The sequence below is a fragment of the Anopheles stephensi genome, chromosome 2 (genome assembly GCF_013141755.1).
Source record: "Anopheles stephensi strain Indian chromosome 2, UCI_ANSTEP_V1.0, whole genome shotgun sequence".
In the NCBI taxonomy this organism is placed as follows: domain Eukaryota; kingdom Metazoa; phylum Arthropoda; class Insecta; order Diptera; family Culicidae; genus Anopheles; species Anopheles stephensi.
The window spans coordinates 69,455,363-69,477,164 of record NC_050202.1 but is presented as its reverse complement, the minus strand read 5'-3'; the positions used below and the strand labels follow the sequence as shown (position 1 = coordinate 69,477,164).

Sequence of the window (21,802 nt, the reverse complement as noted above, 5' to 3'; positions counted from 1 at the left end):
TCCGGGCCAGGCATGAGCATTGCGGCAAGCATGGCGTCCCAGCGGTCGGCATCCCCACCGGACGGTGGATCGCACGGTGGTCACGGTGGCCACGGTGGTATCAATCGGCTGTCGTTGCCATTGCCGCTGGCGGCCTGCCATCGGTGCGACGTGTGCGGCAAGCTGCTGAGCACGAAGCTAACGCTCAAGCGGCACAAGGAGCAGCAGCATCTGCAGCCGCTAAACAATGCGGTCTGCAACCTGTGCCACAAGGTGTTCCGTACGCTGAACAGCTTGAACAATCACAAGAGCATTTACCATCGCCGGCAGAAGATCCTGCACCACCATCACCATGCGCACCTGCACGGGCAGCATCCGTTCGCGGCGGTGGCGGCCGCGGTCGGCGGGGGAGGGGGAGGTGCGGCCAGCCCGCTACATCACGGTACGGCGGCGGCGGCGGCAGCGGCTGCGGTGGCCGCCGCTAACCACGAGCTGCTGAACAACAATGCCGGCGGTTCCGACTGTGATATCAAGCATAGTGTCGCGACCAAGCTCGAATATATGTAAATACGGTAGGGCCGTTAAGCGCTCCCACAGCTGTGTGTCCACTCTTCCGTGTACGTGTCCGGTCCGGACGACACTCACTTAACGTGAAGCTACTAAGCAAAAAACATAAACAAAACAAACAAAGAAAAAAAACATTAGCAGAGGATCAGCACATCTTCTAGTGACAGCCACCATTGACTCAAAGCACAAAACAAGTGTACGCGAGTGTGTGTTTGTGTGTTAAAGGAAAATGCAGAATGCAACAATCTGTCCTACTTTCTCTCTCACTCTCTCTCTCTCTCTCGCTTTCATACACTCTCTGTGTGGGTGTCTCACCCACATTCTCTCTGTCCCTTATTTGCCATCTGCCGGAAATGCGCTGAACTGCAACCGACCACTACACTTACAGGAGATCCTTTTAGTAGATAGGAATAGTTAGGAGACCCTCCTCCAACCTTCATCCTTTCCTTCTTTTTTTAACCCGCACTCCGCTTGGTTATCCTTCGATAGATTCACCTAGTGACAGTTTTGGGGAATTTAAAAATGTAACTGAAAGTTTTTGTTTCGGTTTGATTTAAAATTTAAAATTTAAAATTTAAATTATAAATTAAACGGTAAATTCAAATGAATTTTTGCTCAGTTACAAAACTTGTTAGGCAACAGATGATCTGAACTAGGTTTCGTGCTATTTTCGTTAGTTAAAATTATTTATTATCGAAAAGAAGAAATTATTCTAATCGATTTTGCTAGAAGCATGAATCTAAATGAGGCTAGTATTCCTAGTATTCCAAATCTTACTCCCCCCCTTCGCACCTTTTCTTCCCTTAACCCTATCAACCATGCCCAGCTAATAGATGGCTGGTGAAACTGAGCTGCCAATGCGATTTGCGGGCCAGTTTATTTTTATTTTATTTTTCATAGTTGATTTATTCATAATATGCATATGGTCCATATGAGTTTTTTTTTTGTTTTGTTGAACCTATACATACATTTATTATTCGCGTACACTTAGCTAGCAGTAAGTTAGAGTGTGTAGAGGTTTTTTTACGTATATATATTTTTTTACAACGATAACTATGTTAAATACCAACCTACGAGCGGCTCAGTTTTCGCTACTGCTTCGTACAAATCGGTAGTGAACGGACTCAAAGTAAGGGTGCAAAAAACAAATCCAGAAAATGCTCTATTGTGAGGAAAATGGAAAATTTTACGAAATTCTAAATTTCGGTAACTCTGGTCCCATTTAGTTCGTCCGATCGTGATCACGAGCTTCCTTCGTTATTTTTTGCCAAAAGCCGGGTGGAAAAGCGCGCATAGCAATGCATTAATTATTCTTACTTAGCGAAATTCTATGTTTTATTGTCTCAAAGTAAAAAAAAAACAGAAGTACGAAACCAAAGTTGTATTTTCGGTATAATGAAGAGAAGAAACAAAAACACTAAATACGAATCACCATCTAAATGTATATTCTGACTGTACGTGAAATTAATGTAAAGACTGATTTTCATCATCGTTTTTTTTTGTTTTGTTTTGTATTACATTTTGGTTTAATTTTTTGTGTGTTTGTGGAGATAAGAGTAAAAAACAAACGTGATAAGTTTAAATTATTTACATGTGCAACTTAACGTAAATTAGCAAAAATGGATTATGAAGGATTTAAGTAAGAAAAGCTAAAAATTGCGCGCGCCTCGTTTTTTTGAGTTGGGTATTTTTATGGTTCTGTTTTATTTAACCGGAACCTATTCATTCATCGACATACATCTTTATTTACCCATAAATAGTTAAATAAACGGTTGGAAGCTAGAGAAGAATACACACATTATAGAGCACTGATCACTACTCCATGCTACTATTGTCTACTACTATATGAAATCAAGAATCTTTGTTGTGTATAACAAAACAATCTTTTAAATACTTTGTTCGATGGGCTACAAGTATGTTTTGTGAGTAGGGCTTAGAGTTTTTTTGTTTATTATATTTTTTCTAATAAAAACACACAAAACTTGGCCAAGACAACTCCTCCGGGGAGATAAGAAAAATGGGTTTAAGTAATTAGGGCAATCAAACGAACTGCATAAATGCTGCCACTCTTCCATTATAATTATTATTACGATTATATCTCTCATTACACTGTACATCTGCTGTACTTTACTGATGATAAACTAATTAAACTCCCATACGTTTTAGTGTTTAAGTTAGTCGAATGTACGGTTGTTTGGAAAAAACAGGCGAAAAAACAGGAACTTGCAGTGTTTCTCAGAACATCGAGCCACTTGTTTTATGACCTGAGACATCGTGTAAGAACGAGAGAGAAACAAGAGAACAAGTGTGTGTGTGTGAGAAAGAGTAGAAGTGAGAAGAAATGCGGGAGTGAGAAGCACGGAATGGATTTTTGCAATTGTTGTTTTTAACTGCCAGACAACATTAAGCCGCGTTATGTTATGTTAAGTTTAAAATGAGAAGTTTTTCGTTTCGTTTACATAAGCATTGTAGGATGTGTTTTGTGACACAGCAAACTTAAACTCTATTGCCCCTTTTTTATTACTTTCAATGTTTTTTTTTTGTTTTTGTTCCGCTTAAGTCGATATTCGATATACAACAATCCGTGTTGCCTTAAACATTGTTCTGTTTTAAGCTACTGCGCAATAGTACATTTACACGCAAACCTTGTGTATGTGTGTGTGTGTGTTTTTATATGAGTGTCTGTATATTTCTTAACTAGAGAGAAATCGTTTTGTTGTTCCAGTTTATCACAACGGAACAGATAAGTGTGGTCAGAAATTGTCTAATTGTCATTAATTGAATGTTGTATTGCGTAAATTTGTAACATCAGGCAGATGCATTTTTTGTTTTCGTACACCTCATACCGCTAGAATATTTGTGTAAATTCATGTGCATTTTGGCCTAAAGCAACGCATTTCAGTCCGTACAACACACGTTTCAACGCTTAAAACAATTATATGCCTTTTGTTTCGAAACATGGCGACACTCTGTTTTATGACCCGAGAAACCCTGCAAATGCAACAGTAAGGATAAAGCGTTTAAATAGTTCAACCACACAATCACATACGCCTCGTAAGAGACTTTTGTTATAACGAAAAAGAAAAGAAACAACAATTGGGAGAGAAAGAGAAGAAGAAACAAACACATATACAAAATTCTAACATTAAATGGATGCTGGTGAGAAGAGCTCTGGTAAATAGAAAGTGTATGTGATCGACATAAGAAAAAATGTGTAAAAATTTAAAAATAGCGAAAATGCAACAAACACGGAATCCACTCAACGGAATGCAAAAAAGGCAACCGGAAAATTATAGATAATTAAAGGTGGTTTAGTAGAACGCGGCCTGCAAGATACAATACGACTGATTAGATTCTAAATCGAGCATAAATTAGGGGTTGGGTGCAACAAAAAAAAATAATCGCACACTCAACTATGTATTTGGACACCACAAATTTGGAGATATTGAAAAAAACTGTAAGAAAAGTGGAAAACAATTGATGCGGCCTGGAATTGTTAGTGGGAAGCACACGAACACACGTGGTATGAACGAATCTTAAACAAAAAGATAATAATTATGCAATGTGAAAAGAGATACAGAGCGAAAAAGCATATTAAGAAAACAAAACAAGCATGGGAGAGGGTGAAAAAGACAAATTAATATGATGCGACGAAAAAGTTACCAAAACTGATTTAGTATTACACAAGGCTATTTTGTTTGAGCTCTCCTTGAACGTTGAACAGTGCTTTCGGTAAAAAAGGAGTGAATCGAAAAAGGGTATAAAAAATGAAAAAAAATATTATGTTTCTCTTTCCCGATGTAAAGATTCACATAGAACAATATTTTTGTGGGCAAAAAAAGAAAACAATAACGCAGAACCAGATGGAAGATATATTTGAGGTGATACACAACGGTACACTTTCGAAAACGAAAATTGAGCAAAAAGGTTTGCATTTGTACACTATTGGCCATTTGTGTAGGTGTGTGATTTATTTTGTAGACTTTTTTTATAGCGTTAAGAAGTATTAACGTGTTTTCCGCCAAAATTTAAATAATGAAAAAAAAATCTTCTTGGCGCAAAGCGAAATGTGGAAACAAAATTACAATTTAACAAAAAGTATAAAGAAAAGAACAACCAAAAGTCGATGCACACAAATTTTGCAAAAAAAAAAGAAACGAGGGAAGAATACAAAAAAAAGCGAGAGAAACAAAACGAGAAACAAAACAAAACCTATTTGTGATTGTCTAAAAGACTGAAATTTAATAATATTTTTGAATTGGCAAAACAAAACAAAAACGAAATGCTCCCACAACCCGATTACGCTAGGGGGGAAAGGTGAAGAAAAGGTGTAAACAGCATCCTGACAACAAAAGGCGGGAAGAAGCTTAAACGGTGTGTAAATGCCCCCAAAAAAACATAAGTCTGAATATTTAATTTTTTTTTGAGAAATAAAAACGCAAAAAAATATTGCAATCGTGAAAACTCAGTGTGCAGTGGTAAAATTAACGTGTGAGGAAACGAGAAGATGAAAGATATATAAAGCGAAAGCAAAACCAAAATTAGCGAAATATTTGTTTTTTTGTTTAAATATAATTTAATAATCTGGCAATGCTTTTTTCGAAAGAGAGGTTTATTTTTTTTCTTTAGTGTCTCTTGTGTTTTTTTTTATTTATTTACGTTCGCTGTATGGTAATTTAATTTATTTTTTCTCATGTTTGGGGAATGATTTATGAAACAAAACAACAATATGAGCGGGACAAGCTGTGTTTAAAAGCTAAAATTCGTGAAAGAGCTTTGGAAATTGGATACAACTCTCTCAATGCTGAATTAGAAGAGAAAAAAACAGACAACTAGACAATTTCTATTCATACCAACGCAAGGGCTAAAGCAGATAAGATGGTCGCTCACAAACAACAACAACTACAGCAAAATCAATAAATATGGCAACAAACAACTTACTACAGTGAGCACCGTGAATGTGAATTTGTAGAGCAACAAATAGTGAAAAAGACTATCAACAAGCACTCTACGATCCATGCATTTTTATTTTTCTTCCTAAGTTAATAGTCGTGTATAGTAAGAAGTTGAAACACACGCAGCAACACAACAAATAAACAAATAACATTAGCAAAGTTTATTTAATGTGTGTTACTTACAGAAAATACAAAAAACTCCCATTATAAATAAACTCCCACATTATATAAAACAAAACATGGATCGAAAGCGTGCCAGCAAAACCAGATTAATAAAAATAGCATCGTATAACTAGTAAACATGATGGAATGTAAAATACAACAAACAAACAAACAAACAAAATACAATTCAAATCAAATCAAACCAGCAAAAAGCAAACACATACAGAACGAACTGCGGAATAGACGCAAATCTTGCATTGCAAACCGAAACTCTCAAACTAATGTAACAAACACTTGATAATGAATGAGGAGGCGGATGGGGAAAAGAAACTAAGCGTTCTGAGAAGGCACTAAATAAAACCCGAAATGCATCATATAGGAAATAGGGCAAAGCAAGAACACTTAAGCTGTACTGCTTCTTCAACAAGCATCCAATAAGCAACAAGCGCCAACGGAAAGATGCGAAAAGTGAAAGAAGGAAATGGGAGAAAAAAAGGAAAAGCTAACAAAAGCATTTCCCGAACGCAAACAACAACAAAAAAAAAACAAGCAAAAGAAATATAATGCAAACGAGCAAACCACTCTAACCGGAGACCGGTGGAGAACGGAACGGAGAACGTTCCTCGCCACAGTGCATTACAGCAGTACAGAACAACCCAGCTTGTAAACACACACACAGTTAAAACACAAAATATCAGTAATTGAATAAAACAGTATCTAATATTTCGAAACGCGTTATTCTTTACACTAATGCGACCTATTGAACGGGGCAAATAAATGCACAAACGAACCAGACTAGACTAACAAGGCCACCGAATGCAGCAAAAGTGATCTGATACTAGCTATGTTAAAACCGGGCCTTAGCTTCTTGGCCGGTGTTGCCGAAGTTTTTTGGAGTCGTGATGACGTTGCAAGACGAAAGATAATTTACTGCTTTAACTTTTTTCGTTTTTTTTCCTGTTTTAAACTTAACTTGGAAGCGGAAGCAGACTCCCTTCTGCATCGCGATTACTATTGTAACTACTGCTACTACTGCTACTACTACCAAATACTACCACCACTACAGTTACTATTTGTCGGTATGGTTTTCAGTGTTGTATGATTTTTTTCCGCATCATTTTAGCCAAAGGTTTACCTTCAATGTGGTTTTATTGTTCATTTATCTAAATATTTGATATGATATGATGATATGATTGTGTTACTCAAGTTGAATGTTGTGTGGCTTTTATGTCAATGTCGAACCGTGTACCGTAATTAGTGTTTACAATTGCTTATCCCTGTTTTTATACGTGTATACATTTGTGTTTTTCATGTTTTTTTTTCTCTGTGTTACCCCGTTTGCCTATGATCTAAATGTGTTTTTTTTATATTGCATTTACCCTCACCGGTGTATCAGGTGAACTACATATCTACATATATATATAAATGTGTGTATGCATTACTGCAAAGCTATAGAGCGTAAGACATTATCATTACCAAGTCCAATACACCCTAGTTCCGATGGCGGGAATCTGCTCGAAAGTGTTCGAAGGAGCAGATAGTTATGGGCAGCGAAAGTGTAAGCAAAACAATGTGCGAATGTAGAGCGAATGGCGAAGATACTTACAGCGTGTGCATCCAACGTTGGATTGATAGGAATCATACGATAATAAGGGCCTTTTCGAGATTGACAGTATCGCTTCTGTTAGGCCTTTTTGATATCTCTCTCTCTCTCTTTGGTCATCTACTAAGACGTGCACTACGACGATCCGCGCCGCTGCCTCTCTCAGGCGTTGCAAGTAGTAGCACTCTTCTTCTTAGTATTTTCCCGTTGGAAGATGTATGTCCAATGCGAATCTATACACTCTTCTTCATCTTCTTTTCCACACTCGTCTCTCTGTTGTATGTTTCTCTCTTTCTTTCTTTCTTTCTCTTTCTTGCTCTTCTTCTCTCTCTCTCTCCCTTTCTCTCTCTTCCTTCTACATACTACGGCCATTTTGGGGCGATACTCCCGAACACTAGCGCAAAGCAGCTGTAGATTCTTGTGCCGTAACGAGTACTACCCTTTTCTTCGTATACTTACCACCAATCAACAACTCCTATGTCGCTGTCCGACATGCACCTCCTATTTTCGCCTTTTCTGTATCCCTTGCACGGTTCGGTGCAATCTCTACGCAAATCTTCATTTGCACAAAACAGAACGCATTAATATGTAGTACCCACAGCTACGAAATCACTACAGACTACGGCAACTACGAAAACCACTGCAACAACAACAACCATTTGGACAGCTGGATAGTGTTGGGGCAAATGTTTTGACAGCTATCCGGTGCAAAAGGTTGACTAAACTGAGACTTAATTCTAGATGTAGTGTAGCAGCAACAACCTCTCTCTTTCTCTCTCTCTCTGTTTGTCTCTTTCTCTCCCTATTGCTCCGTCTGTCTCCAGAACACATGCACATTCTGTCACAATCTTTAAGCTCTCGGACACTCGGATCCGTGTGTCTGTCTCAACTATCTTTACTCACTCATCACCACTGTCTTCGTTGCCTGTCTCTTCAAAACTACTGAATGCTCTTCTACAAAAAAAAACTCACCTCGCGAACCGAAAACAACCCTGACCAATACAGAACAACAACCACCAAATGAACGAAACAATTTTAAAAATACGAAACATCAAATTGGGTAGTTTTTTGGAATGTTTTTCGTGTGTCTTGTATATTGCAGGCTGCTCCCCTAAGAAACTGTTTTCATGTCAGCTGTGTGGCAAAGTGCTGTGTTCGAAAGCATCGCTGAAGCGGCATATCGCCGACAAACATGCGGAAAGGCAGGAAGAGTACCGTTGCATCATATGCGAGCGCGTCTACTGCTCGCGCAACTCCTTGATGACACATATCTACACATACCACAAATCCCGGCCCGGCGAGCTGGACATGAAGGATGTAAAGTTCTTCTAGAGCACGTCGACCGCTCCTCCGTTCGTTCCCTTCGCGCTACCTTTTGTACTATCACCACCACCACCACTACTACTACCACCATTACCTCCACTACAGTACACACCATAGCAATATCATTTACATGTTAATCGCCACCTGGTGTATGTATGTCCTACGGAACGGGATGTGCCGGTGTTCTTTTCTCCCTTCTTCCCAACCCCAATCAACTTACCTGGTGGAGCCGATTCCTTCGTAAGCCTACTCCAGCAGACACTAAACCATGTGACGAGAATGAAGGTGATGTGCGACGGTAATTACACGACGAGAGGAGCACTAGTAAAGAAAAGAAATATCACACACTTAGAGATTACGAGCAAGTCCGCACAAACGAAACTTATTTAAAGCACTAAGAATCAAAAGACTACTCTCAGCTAAGCTACTACGATAATACTAAGGGCAACTGAGAATGAAAGACAGCTAGAAGCTGTCATACAATGCATCGCGCAGCCTAACCGGCTGCATCCAGCCAACTGTACGGCTGTACATCCAATTCGGCTGCGTGCGTGAAACGAAATGCGAGAGAGTGCAGTTGTTTGCATGTGGTGCGGCTGCGTGCTGTGCACGTGCTGCACGTGGTACTCTACCCGCCAACAACAATTATCCTCTCACTCTTTCGCGCTCTCACACTCTCTCGCTGGTATGCGAAGGCGGGATCACACAACGAAACGGTATCACCATGCGCTTCCTTCGCTGCTCAAGGATAATAAGTAATGCGTTAGCGTTATTACTGCGGACCAAACACACCAGCGAACATCAAAAGGAAGCAATGTGCAAAAACACAAGCAAAATTGCTGCTGCTGCATCGACCAGAGCGAAGAAGCCGGCTTTTTTGCGCTCATCGTTGCAGCACACTGATAAAACCGCCGTCTCTGCTAAGCGAAAATGTTTTTGAACACTTGAAGGATGGCGACAGAACAGATAAATGCGAAGAAACGTACGAAATCAGAGCGAGTGTTTGCGTACGTGCGTGCGCGTGTGTGTGTGTGCGTGCGTGTACCTATAGGAAAACTCATGAGATATGAAAAGCAAAAACTTTCTGTGTGTATTGTGAAAGGTTAGCGTTTTATGTTATAATTTTATTTACTATCTCGCATCTCTCCTAATTAGTTCTCTCTCGCTCTCGCCCTAGCTAAACACTATCATACGCGCTACTCGTTTTGCCATCTTTCCTTTTGCTAGCTACCTTTGCAAAATGCTATCCTTACGATAGCGTTTACTTACCTTTTCCTTCTCACATTAGTGCCTTATCTACTACTTGCTACTTGCTAGTATAATCTATCTCGCTCCATCTTTCTTAGTTGCTCGATTTTTCCAACGCCTAGCTTTGGACTTGCCTTGTAAGTTGATTTATCGGAAAACAAGGCCTTAAGAAAAATTCTGTACGGCGTTGGCAAATCCTCGAAACCATTTTTGCAACAATTTCTCGTTTTATAAATATTCTTACACTATTAGCGATTATTAAACTTCATATAGACCATATTTGTAACAGGTAGATTGTGTTAAAATTATATTATCAGCATAGATCTCTTGCAAATTGCGATTGTGGTTAGAACAAGAAAAGAAAAGCGTACACATAGCTTGAACTGATCCATTGTAAAATTAATTATCTACTCACACTATCGTCCCGTTTACTTTTCCCCCACTTCACAACTCTCATTTCTATCTTTCTATAACGCTCTCTTGCCTATCGCTTGCTTCTATGAAGTATATCGTTTACTAAAATTTATTTTCCTTTAATGCTGATAGCTTTTAGTTTCAGAGGCCTTTCAGTTTTCAGATTCACAATAGTACGTACATTAATTAGTTAAAGCAAGAAAGAACAAAAAAACAACATGAAACAATGATCAAACTTCTAGATAAAATCTCCATTCCTAGCACTACTACGCGCTAGTGATGCCTTCCAACCCTAGTGAGTTAGTTAGTAGTAACTTGATGATATTTAATTTCCATGACTGCTAAAACCTAAAAAAAACAATCAGTGAATCGATTCGGAACTTACTACCCAGTACCCTGTCTTATCGTTAGTTCGTTAGCATTACTGAGCGGTATGATTTATTATTTAAATGCAATATTTTGATCACAATCACTCACACGTGGCGGCGGAGTTGTGGCTGTCATGCGCAAGTCTGAGCAAGTAGGTTTACTTTTAGCGAGTAGGACGAGTTAAACTTTAACTACCACTTACTATTATTATCACCTAGACATCTACCTCTGTATTTTTTTTTTTTTAATTTACCACACCAGACTTAGTTCGCAATTGCACCTGTGAGTGGACTGTAGGTGTGTTTCCGCAGCCTCGCTCCGTAACCGTATTCTTCCTTCTGTACAGAGTTGGTAAAAAAAAACCTTTGGTTCTTTCGCCCGAATCGAAGTGGTCACATTCGATAGCACTTTCAGTTTCAGTTTTTGTGCGAAACGAAAACTCACCTAACTTTAATAGTAATGCTAGTTTAATTCATTCCACCTGCACTCAGTACAGAAATTTAGAACAACGAGAAAACTCGCCCTTTCTCCTCTCCGTTCTATTGTTCCCAATTTGCTTACCTTCCTGCTATCGCTGTTACTTAGTATCGTTCGGTATATAACAGCAATATATAAAATAGCTACCGATTAGAGCCTCATCATTAGTCACTAGCGGAACTTTGAGCTGTAAATAAGAATATATCCGGTACGTTTTAGTTCCCTGAAACATTACAATACCAAGCAAACCCGTAAACGAACTTGATCAAAACTATACAATCAACGAAAGGAAAGGTAAAAAAACAAGACAGAAAGAAGAAGTAAACAAACAAATGTACACTAAGAAACATTTAACAAAAAAACCTACAAAGCAACACACATACACAAGCAAAACAAGCATTGCCATATACAAATATATATATATTATACAATAGTTTTATCTAGCGTATTGTGTTTTTTGCAAATAAAAAGCATAACATTTTTATTAAACTTTACACTTCTATTTCTGTTCCGATGCATGTTAGCTAAACTTCAAAGTTTAAAAAATGTGAAACCTATGTACAGAGTAACGCAGGGCAGTGAAGTACTAATCCTCCAATGTGATCATCAGGTTCTAACAATTCGTTCAGTGTTTCTCCCAACAAGAGTCTCAGATGTTCGCGAGCTGACGATCGACATAGTAGAGATTTAGTGACTGATTTTTGGGCCGGTCCGGTGGCCGGAGACGGTAACGCTGCAAGCCTTCGTTCGGTAGAATCCCGGGTATCTCAAACCCCATCTTCCCCGGGGTTAATGTCTCTCTATCGCCATTTGCATTTTCTTCAAGGACCCTCTTCAGTAACCATATAAGATTGTTCCTCCAAAAACGGAAAGAGAGAGTTGGAAAGAGAGAAGGAGAAGAAAAGAGAGAGAGTTTGAGAAAAAGAGTGTGTGCGATTAAGGTTTTTTGCAGGCTGTGATGTCTTCCCATCATCAGTTGTGATCAGGAATCAATCGACGCATTCTTGTGATGTGATGTTTAGACTCTACTGACAGCTGATTGGTTAAGTACATCTGAACAAATTCTCGGTTAGGAAAGACTGTTGCAACTACCCCCCCACGGAAAATAACCTGCGGATGATTTGTAAGACATAACCTTGTGATAAGGTTACTAAACGCCCAATTGAGACTAGACGTAACATTCGCCGGATTTCTCCCTTATAGTTACTAAGACATTAGGCGCTATCGAAAACAGCAGGATTCGCTGTCCTGTGTTTGGTTTGTGAGTGTCTTTGAGTTGTCTGTCTCGATCGTCTCTGATGCATGGCCCCTGCTTGATGCGTTACTTAGCAAATGACTCTCTGTTTTATCTCCTCTGGTTATTCGATTTCTAGCAACTCTCAAGACACACACACACGATATTAAAAGTACTTTAAACATTGTTAATCTAAAGCTTGACTGCCATCGCTCTTCTTTATAGTTACGTCCTACGATTTACTACTTACATTGGCACGCTCAGCCCTGAATGCATGACGTGTTTTGTTTTAGGGGTTTTTTTTTATTTCTTTTTCGATGTAGGTAGATCGCCGTTTATTGCCTGACTGTGTTATATGTTACGTTTAACTTTTTAATTAAATAAAAAACAACCCCCAAATCAAGGATCAACCGAGAAATCGAGAAAACCAAATGGAGACCATTTCGTATATCTCTGCTGATCCGATCGGTAACCTCATCATCATCATCGTGTGTTGTGACCAAATGTATGTCTGTGTGTGTGCGTTTTGAACCTTTTTTTTCTTTTGCATTTTAGCCACATTCGTTCATTTCTTCCTAGCTGCCGCCGTCCGCCTGCATGAGACGTCACTGCGTCACCTTCATGTTGCTTGTTATGTGTATGTGTGCGCGTGTCTCTATGTCCGTTGTGTGTCTGCCTCGCTCACTGTATGTGTTTTAAAATATGTATCTCTGTGTGTGTGTAAGTAATTTAGTGCGTAAGTATACTTTTACTAAAGTGTAAGTATTTGAATAATAATGGCTGCCTTTGCCGATTAAAGTCATCTTTATTGTTTCTTACTTTCCTTTCTTTACCTCTGTCAGGGGTTTATCTATTGTTGTTTACCTATTTTCCTTTATCTTTTTTTTGGTTTACTTTCTAAATTTTGATTAATGTTCTCTAAATTTATATCTATGTCAGTAAATGTGAGCTTCCATGTGATACTAATACGTTAAACGATGCTTAATGTGATACTACATACAGTAGTGTTAAATGTGTTTTTTTTTTCTTAAGTTATGTTTAAAAAGTTCATGTTAGTTTTTATATAAACGTTTGTGTCTAATCACAAAAATCATGCTCTATTCTGTAATTTACTGAGTTGTATGTGAGAGCTAACATTTAATACTAATCAGCGCCCTTGTTTTGATTTTTTTTTTTTTTTTCAATTCAATGAGTATCAAGGCGCTTTGTTTTTAGTTACAATTTTTAAACATTTCTTACCTTATTTTGATTCGTAATCATACGAGAAATAATAAATTTTAAACATATTTTAATTGCATCAATTGTATAAAAGGCTTGTTAGTGCATCCTGCATGCCATTACTAGCTGTTGTCAGTGTGTCTTGGTTCACTATTTACTAAGCTGTCATTATGACAGCCAAAGTCTTGCTCTGGAATGCATTTCGTTTTAAGTATTATCAGAAGATTTACATTTTTTTAGCAACATTTGTATAGTGAAGTTGCAAAACTAAGCTTCTCTTACGCCTATGATTTGCATTCTTGTTTAAATCTTTTCTTTACTGTTTATTCATTTAACTTTATTTGATCTTCTCCACAACACCCGTCTTGTATATTGTTCGATATACAACTTACAAGATCCGTTTAAAGCCAATAATCGATTGCTCGTTTGCTGTCCCACGCCACACCTTAGTAGCTGACAGTGGCAGGAAACAACTTTTGTCCTTTCTTTCCTTTTCTTTGTGTTTTTTATTATTTTATTTTACCCATTCTTCTACCGTATTTATCACGTTACATATCTATAGGATCGCAACTACTGAACTGAACATAGTTTGTTACTGCTCTCTATCGTTTCGGCAGGCACGGTAGCGCAATCTGTTTGCTACTGTTTTGCTTACTGTGCTGTGGCCGCCTTACTACTGTCAGTTCCATTTTATCCCTCTCTTACACTTAGTTAAACATATCTACGCCTATATTGTATTGAAATCTTTAAAATATATATATAAATATAACTATCTATTTCTCTTGCCTTCTCACTCTACCTCTCTATCTACTTTTACTTGAACCACACTGTAAAAGTGAATGCATCATTGATCCGATCTGTACCGATCAGCTAACAGCACTAACATTCGTCTGTGTTTTCTCTCTATTCCCACGTTCTATTTCGTTACGCGTGCGCGTGTGTATGCATCATTATCTCGACATCCAGGACCAGGCCAAGGATCACCGTCACCATCGTCGTCGGCAGCGGCCGGTTCACCATCGCAGCTGATGCCACTCCGTATGCCACCGCCAACGAGCGGTGGCATTAACGAACCGCAGGAGTGTCCGTACTGCAGACGAACGTTCTCCTGCTACTACTCCCTGAAGCGTCACTTTCAGGACAAGCACGAACAGTCCGACACGCTGTACGTGTGCGAGTTCTGCCACCGGCGATATCGGACGAAAAACTCGCTCACCACGCACAAGAGCCTCCAGCACCGTGGGTCCAGTGGTATGCTGAAGCGATTGCTGAAGACTTCCGCCATCAAGACGGTACTGTCCGGGAACGGTAGCAATGTGGGGGCCGGTCTGCACGGTTCCCATCCACATGCCCATCCGCATCTGTTCGATTTTGCGGCCGAACTGGGACAACCACCACCGGGCATTCAGTAAAGTGAGCGATCCGAGTCCTACAAGTTCCGAACGCGAGGCAGCTGCTGTTTATCCACTGCAATTGTAATACTCTACAGCCTCGATACACACAACGCAGCATAATTACGCACAGAGAGAGAGAAAGGGAGAAAGAGAAACACAAACAGAAGAACGGGTCAACAATGGTTTTAGCAAACATCATCATCATCACATCACCAACCCGATATCAACCCTAAACGGACTGTTTAGCATATCAAAGCGGTTACTTACCTAGCGAAACGCGTTACGCAGACAGCGTTACGACAGCGTTACGGCGGCGTTACAACAGCTTACTTTTACATTTTCGTTAGTACATATCCATGGTGACCAAAGTGCATATCAAAGCTATATCAAATCAGCCATCACCTTAAACATTGGGTTGTATAGTATCTTATATGTTCGTGCACGTACTACTTCGAACGCCAATTAAGCATATCCACCCAGTATTGACATCCTGCAGAGCTGCAACCGTAGTAAAGGGGAATTAGTTCAGTGTTTTAAAAGCTTCCTTCTCGACGAAGGCGACAAGGTGCAATATTTGTTTACACAGAGTGGCGTCATGTGCCCGACCAGTGGTGGTGAAAGTGGCCAATTCAGACAATCGGTACCAGTGGCGTAAGATTGAAAATCACACTTTTTTATCACAGTGCGCAATGGGTGGAAAACTTTGTCTTTATTTTGTCTTCGGAAATATTTATGCCCAGAATGGTCAGAAAAAAACACAGAAGATTGTATTAGTTAAGGAAGTTTTGGGATGAGAGATGGAAAAATCGTAACTTAATTAATGCACACAATTTGTACAGTACTTTATTCGTATCATTTATTTTACTCCACGTAGCAATGTAGGCATGTGCAATAATTCAGACATAGGATGAAAAGAAGAAGCGCGAAGTAGGTACGCCAGATCTAATTCCATCAAGAAAACATGTGTTGTGACAATTCAGAAAATCGAGCGGCCCTTTCCTTCATTCTATGTTCGGCAAGTCAGTAAAAATTTATTATCCTTAAACACATATCAATCACGCAACTGGAATAGTTTTATGTTTTTTTTTTTGTGAATTTAACCGTTTCGATTTCAATGTGATGTGTAACGTGTGACCCGTGGATAAGCAATCCCGTCGTAGCACAAGGATGGGGGGCGGGTGGCACCAAACGAAACAAGGCTGGCAAAGCTATCTTGCTGAAGATTGTTTTATTTTAACGCTCTAGAGACATGTGCGGTGTATGGGCGGTACATCTGCCCAGAAGGTTCGGTTCCGGATGTGTACAATTAGTTGGAGGGCAGACAAGTGGTAGATAAATGGACACGACGCGTAAGCTTAAGGAGATCAAGACAAAGAAAACAAAAACGAATAACTGTGATTTTATGAGAGAAAACTAAAATGAGAAAAAAAAAAGAAAACAATTAAAATTAATTATTTAAATGGTTTAACTTTCGGTTTTCGATTTAACTATAAACCTTTTTCGAAACAAGCAAAAAAAAAAACAAAACCCACACACGGATCCAAAGTTTCAAAATTTGCAGTCGCAAAAAAGTTTGCAACGTCGCGTGTGTGTGTGCGCGTGTGTTTGCTGTGAGGATAATGTATAGCCACAGTTCAGGAGACACAAATACAAAAACCTTACCAAAACCAAAAAGATAGCAAAATTTAAAGCAACACAAATGTGTAAGGTACATTAAGGGAACGCAGAGAATATTACATATTTTTAAAAGAACTGACTAGTAAAGCACCTCAACTATCCTTTTTCTTTACATACCCTTAACACGTTTTGATAGTGCTCTTATAGGGGCGCAAGGAACAAATCCTAGTAAATTCAGCAAACTCTTAGGTAAAGCACTAACAACGTGCGACAATAGCACAGCACATCGGAGGAAAATAATAGTAGATTTTTCCGTTTTCCACGATGGAATTTATTTACAATTCATACAGTCTACAATAATCTAGCAAAGGATTTTTAACTACATAATGTTATCATTGGAAGGAAAAAAGATGTAAAACATTATTCGGAATTAGTGCAAATAGTAAGCATTTAAAAACCCATCACACACATATACACACGCGCACACTCGCATTCAAAAATAAGAGAAGAATGTACAAAGAGATAATGTAGTGTTACAGCAAAGAAGATGGCGGAGAGCGTAAAGCGCGCGACTACTAAGCGTCACCTTAATGTACTATCGTTTCACACAGAAGCCACCACAGTGGTTCTTCCACAGGCAGAGTCAAACGTCAAAAATGATAGCAGCAATCAACTGTAGGCTGCTACTAAGAAGGCAAAGGCACAACACACAACAGGGATTTGATCACACTCAGAAAGGAAGGGAAAAGCAACAAACAAACAATAAAACTATCTCTTCTCGTCGATGAATGCAGGCCCATTGAACGGTTGGGCCAATGAAACCAGTGACAAACACTGCTGTACATAATTATAAGACTAAGAGGTTTGACTTGATTACAATTTCATCAGCACAAAAGAGATTGAAAGAGATATAGCAACCCAGCGTTGAATAGTGGTACGAAAACACACATCTACAAATCACAAAACACATCTAAAGGAAGCGTGTGGCAAAACCCGTGTAAAGCGTGAGAGGGTGTATGAATTTAAATATAATTCCGTATACCAGACCGACGGTGTCACCAGAAAAAAAACATTTATTGCAATCGGAAAGAATTGGTCTACAAGATCTGTTACATTTAGCTATAAAAATTGCAAAATTTTTTTATGAGAAAAAAAAACTTAAACCTACTGTCTTTAAGAGAAATAAATCACAAAACACACAAACACACACAAAAAACATATCCTATGCTCAAGTGAAAGGGAAAATTTAAAATAAAAGAAAACAAGACAAAAAACAAAACAAATCACACAAAAACACTCTACACACTCAATAAAATGAGCAGAGCAGTGTTGAATAGCATAATGAGGAAGTAGGTGAAGGAATGTAAGAATGTACAACAAAAAACACACGAATTAAAACAATCGATGGGGGAAAAAAGGTAGCAAGCGGAGCAGTGCAGTATTAAGAGACTTGCAAGTGTTTTATAACTCTAAATGTACGAATTATTAACTATCCAAGATAACTTTGTATAGGGTATCGGTATAAATCCTGAAGCAAAACTTGTAAACTTGTTCGAATTTATCACATGGAAAACATAAAATACACACACACACACACACACACACACACACACACACACACACACACACACACACACACACACAACGCAAATCATTACACAGCAACGGAGCCACACGTCCCACATTGAGGGACAAAGCGTGTGAAAAAACAGTAAAGCAAATATACTATTAAAGTGTGTAAGCCAACTAGCCAACAGCTACTTTCGATGGCAGGGACTTCATCTTAGGACATACAATTAATAGGTTAATAGTGTACGTACGGGTAACGAGTATCGTACAAAAACACAAACACACAACACAAATAAGAAAGTAACAGAGGGTAATGCATCATATTTACAGTGGTCGCGATAAGTGTATGTTCGGAAATGGGAAAGGAAAACAAAAATCAAAGCACAACACACATAACCTCAAAATCGGTGGTATAATCAACGGTGCCAATGTGTTTTTTAGTTTCCAACTCAGCCACCGTATAGCACAGAAGGAAGTGAAGCAAAATGGCAGACAGAAGCAATGGAGTGATTTTTATTTTTAAGTTTTCTTTTATCTTGTTAATTGATCATCGCTTCTTTTGACAGGTGCTCGCCAAGAGTTAGATGTGAAGCATTTTAAATTATACAAAGAAAAAATTTGCGCTGTCGTTTTTTTTTTAATTCTCCTATCATTAAGCAAGAGATATATGTGAGATTTCTTTTACATTCGATCTCTAAACGATGGCTTAAAAACTAAAAGGGAAAGCGTTGCGGTTGGGCAACTTTGTTTAGGCGTTTGGCAAATTTAATTTTCCTATAGCAATTATTTCTTTAAAATACCATTGTTCCTTATTAGAAGACGATCCAGGCTGGTGGTGCACGGCTGGCTGGAAGGAAGACAGGGAAAGTCGTGACTGTGCGCGGACAAGTGCGACAAAGATCCGATCGGTCAACCAAAGCAACATTCCGATTAGCAGCGTACACTAATAAACTCAAACCTTCAGAACTCGTTTCGGCCACACAACAGGGTGCAACAAATTTGTTTGATTTTCCTTGTCACAGTAAATTGTTAACAAGAAAAAAAAACCCCAAATCGTACAGATGATATTGTGTAGCTTAATTTCAGCGAACCTAAACCGTCAGGGATTTTATAGCATCTTGCAATAGCTCGTCGGTGTGTATGGGTATCGTGGCCAACAGACAAATCATAAAGCAATCAAAATCAGGGAATTTGGAATGTTTGTGTCCTCCAGCACGCAAGACAAAAAGATGGGACGCACATGTGATTATTATTTTCTTAATGTTTAATCTAATTTACACTCAAGGAGCAAGTGTGTTTTTGAGTGAGCTTCAAGTGGTGACACGCCCAGTGAAAAAGGTAGTAAACGGTACATCACCCGCTTCATCAAGCGTTTATGTGTTAGTATTTTATTTTTCTCATGTGATTTATGATTCAGCAATAATGGAAAAAAACAGGCACCATCTCTCAAGTATACGGCAAGCACTACTACTACTACAGACTCTGACTCTGACTGTAGCAACTATCTACTACAGACAGAAGAAACAGAACAGCATTAAGCTTAACAAAATGGACAGCACTGTACTTCATTTGACACTACAATAAAACAAAAGCCCACAACAAATGACAGTCAGCTTTATTACGTTGGAAAGCCTATCTTTCAACAGTACATAGGCGTTGTAAGAAGATAACAAAAGAAAAAGAAAAACCCTTTTAAACACCATTACAAAGCAAAACGCATCTCAGGTCTCAGGTTTAAAATGCTAATCTTAAGACGTATGATGCAGAGAGTAGCATCTACTTTGGCATAGAATTGATAACACTGCCCGATTTCATTCGAGTTCGAGCTACTTGGTTGTAAAGATATTTTAACCTATTGTTTCTTTTCGTTTTGTTATTTTTTGCTGTGAATTGCAATGGAACGAAATTTTTCAAATGGTTGTAACTAGTAATTTTACTTTTTCAAAACTCACTTATAAAAGCGCCATCAAAACCAAGTTCAAATGCAACCAAGCTGCCTTTTTATCAGAGTACAACAAGCGCAAATGAAAGCAAAACAAATAAACAAAAACACACTCTAAGATGGAAGACCTGGAGAGGAGCAAAAAAAAACAGTTGATGGGAGAGCAAAACATACAGAGAAGACCAGGAATCATGAAAATGTGTGCAATATTTGGATCAATTCACAAAACCTCTTAGTAACATGAAGAAGAGAAAAAACAAACACAAATAAAGCCAATTTATTTATTTAGATACATGATGAAAGTAGTAAAAAAAAGAGAGAGAGAGAGAGAGAGAGAGAGAGAAAAGGAAAGAGAGAAGTATAAATACAATGCAAAACAATACACAAAAAAATGGAACCAAAATGGAAGATGGGGGAGACGTTTCTTATTACTGAAAAACCTGAACGAAATACCTCATGAGCTAGTAAACGGCATTTAAAAAACAAACAAAAGAAAGAAGAAGTAATCAATAAACAGTACATCACAACAACATAATAAGGAAAACAAATTTGAAAAGAAAACTGACAGTTTATAATCGTTTCAAATCAAACAAAAGAAAACAAAAACACATGCATACTTTTACTTATGTTAGTGCAAAACATACAAACGTTTATAAACAAAATGAAATAACAAAACCAAACTACAAACAACACAGCTAAACAGATGTAAGTGAGATGATCATCGTCCTCATCAGAAACAGGAGCGTTACAACGGATAATACAACACATTCAAACCTCAAATCACACACGGCACACATACACACTGTCAATATTAGTATGCAGATATATAAAGGAGGGAGAGGAAAAAATATACGAAATCGAGTTTAAATGCAAATTTGAATATTAAACCATACACGCACATCTATTTAACGAGTGTGTGCGTGCGTGCGTGTATGTGAATGTACTTTTTTTCCTCTTGTGTACACGGTGCTGCTGGGGTGGAACACGAAACTTAGAAGAATACTTAGGATACTCTTTAGCTAGGGATAGGGATTGAAGCGAATGTGGTGTGACAGCATCGCGGGCACAGTGTACCGCCCGCGGAAAAGTCAGGGAAAATGGCATAGGGAAAAGCCCTGGTCAGTCAAAGTATATACGAACGGATCGTGTACCGTCGCGGTGCACTTTCACTCTCCCTCTCTCTCTCTCTCTGTCTCTCTGCAGTGGCACCGTACTAAGCGCAAAACTATACAACGGGAAAGTAAACTGAAACAATTTTCCTTATCGTTGTTGTATCTGTAGATGTGTTTTCTGCATCAAAACTAGCATAAGTTGAACAGTGAGAGAAAGAAGAGATAAAAAATCAAGAACAGAGACAGAGACAGAGATTCGCGGTGGAAAGAAGCTTGGATATCAAGACGAATGAGTACAGCACTACGAACGGGTAATGCTGCAACTGCACAGCAGAAACATTCATATCCCCTATCGGACAGTGATATTCTGTTCAAACAAAAAGGGAAAAAGGAGAAGTTGAACACGGAGATCCCCAAAGCGGGCCAGTTTCGCGCGGACACAAATAATTGAGGGAGCAGGGAACGCAGACAAAACACGTGCAAACAAAGAAACATACAAAAATCACAATGAATTTGAGTCAAAGACATCTTTTGTTGTCCTTTGCTTCAGTAATGATATTCATACATTTTCATGATAAATATAATAAACTCAAACTAAGAAAATGTACAACGTCTAACA

The 21,802-nt window shown here is 38.6% G+C and overlaps 2 protein-coding genes across 17 annotated transcripts in view; both read left to right on the top strand.

Annotated features, from left to right (window-relative positions):
* Positions 1 to 11,596, top strand: part of LOC118504541 (broad-complex core protein isoforms 1/2/3/4/5) — a 99,703-nt gene extending 88,107 nt beyond the window's left edge. For 15 of the 16 annotated variants that reach the window (XM_036039130.1, XM_036039131.1, XM_036039126.1 and 12 more), the window contains one exon: positions 11 to 4,175. In XM_036039130.1, the coding sequence (XP_035895023.1) occupies positions 11 to 546 (536 nt within the window). In that variant the 3' untranslated portion in view covers positions 547 to 4,175. Of the gene's footprint in view, positions 1 to 10; positions 4,176 to 8,368 lie in introns of those variants that run through there. The other variant, XM_036039135.1, reaches the window with a different exon arrangement.
* Positions 9,523 to 21,800, top strand: LOC118504546 (broad-complex core protein-like). Its single transcript, XM_036039149.1, has 2 exons — positions 9,523 to 9,691; positions 14,516 to 21,800. Exons 1-2 carry the CDS (start codon positions 9,541 to 9,543, stop codon positions 14,959 to 14,961), a joined length of 597 nt encoding a protein of 198 aa, XP_035895042.1. The 5' UTR covers positions 9,523 to 9,540; the 3' UTR covers positions 14,962 to 21,800.
* Positions 21,801 to 21,802: the final 2 nt, after the last annotated feature.

Coding starts and splice junctions, on each gene's coding strand:
- LOC118504546 (XM_036039149.1), top strand. CDS start 9,541: ATGGCGACAGAACAGATAAATGCGAAGAAACGTACGAAATCAGAGCGA. Junction 9,692..14,515: donor TTCTGTGTGTATTGTGAAAG/GTTAGCGTTTTA, acceptor CTCGACATCCAG/GACCAGGCCAAGGATCACCG.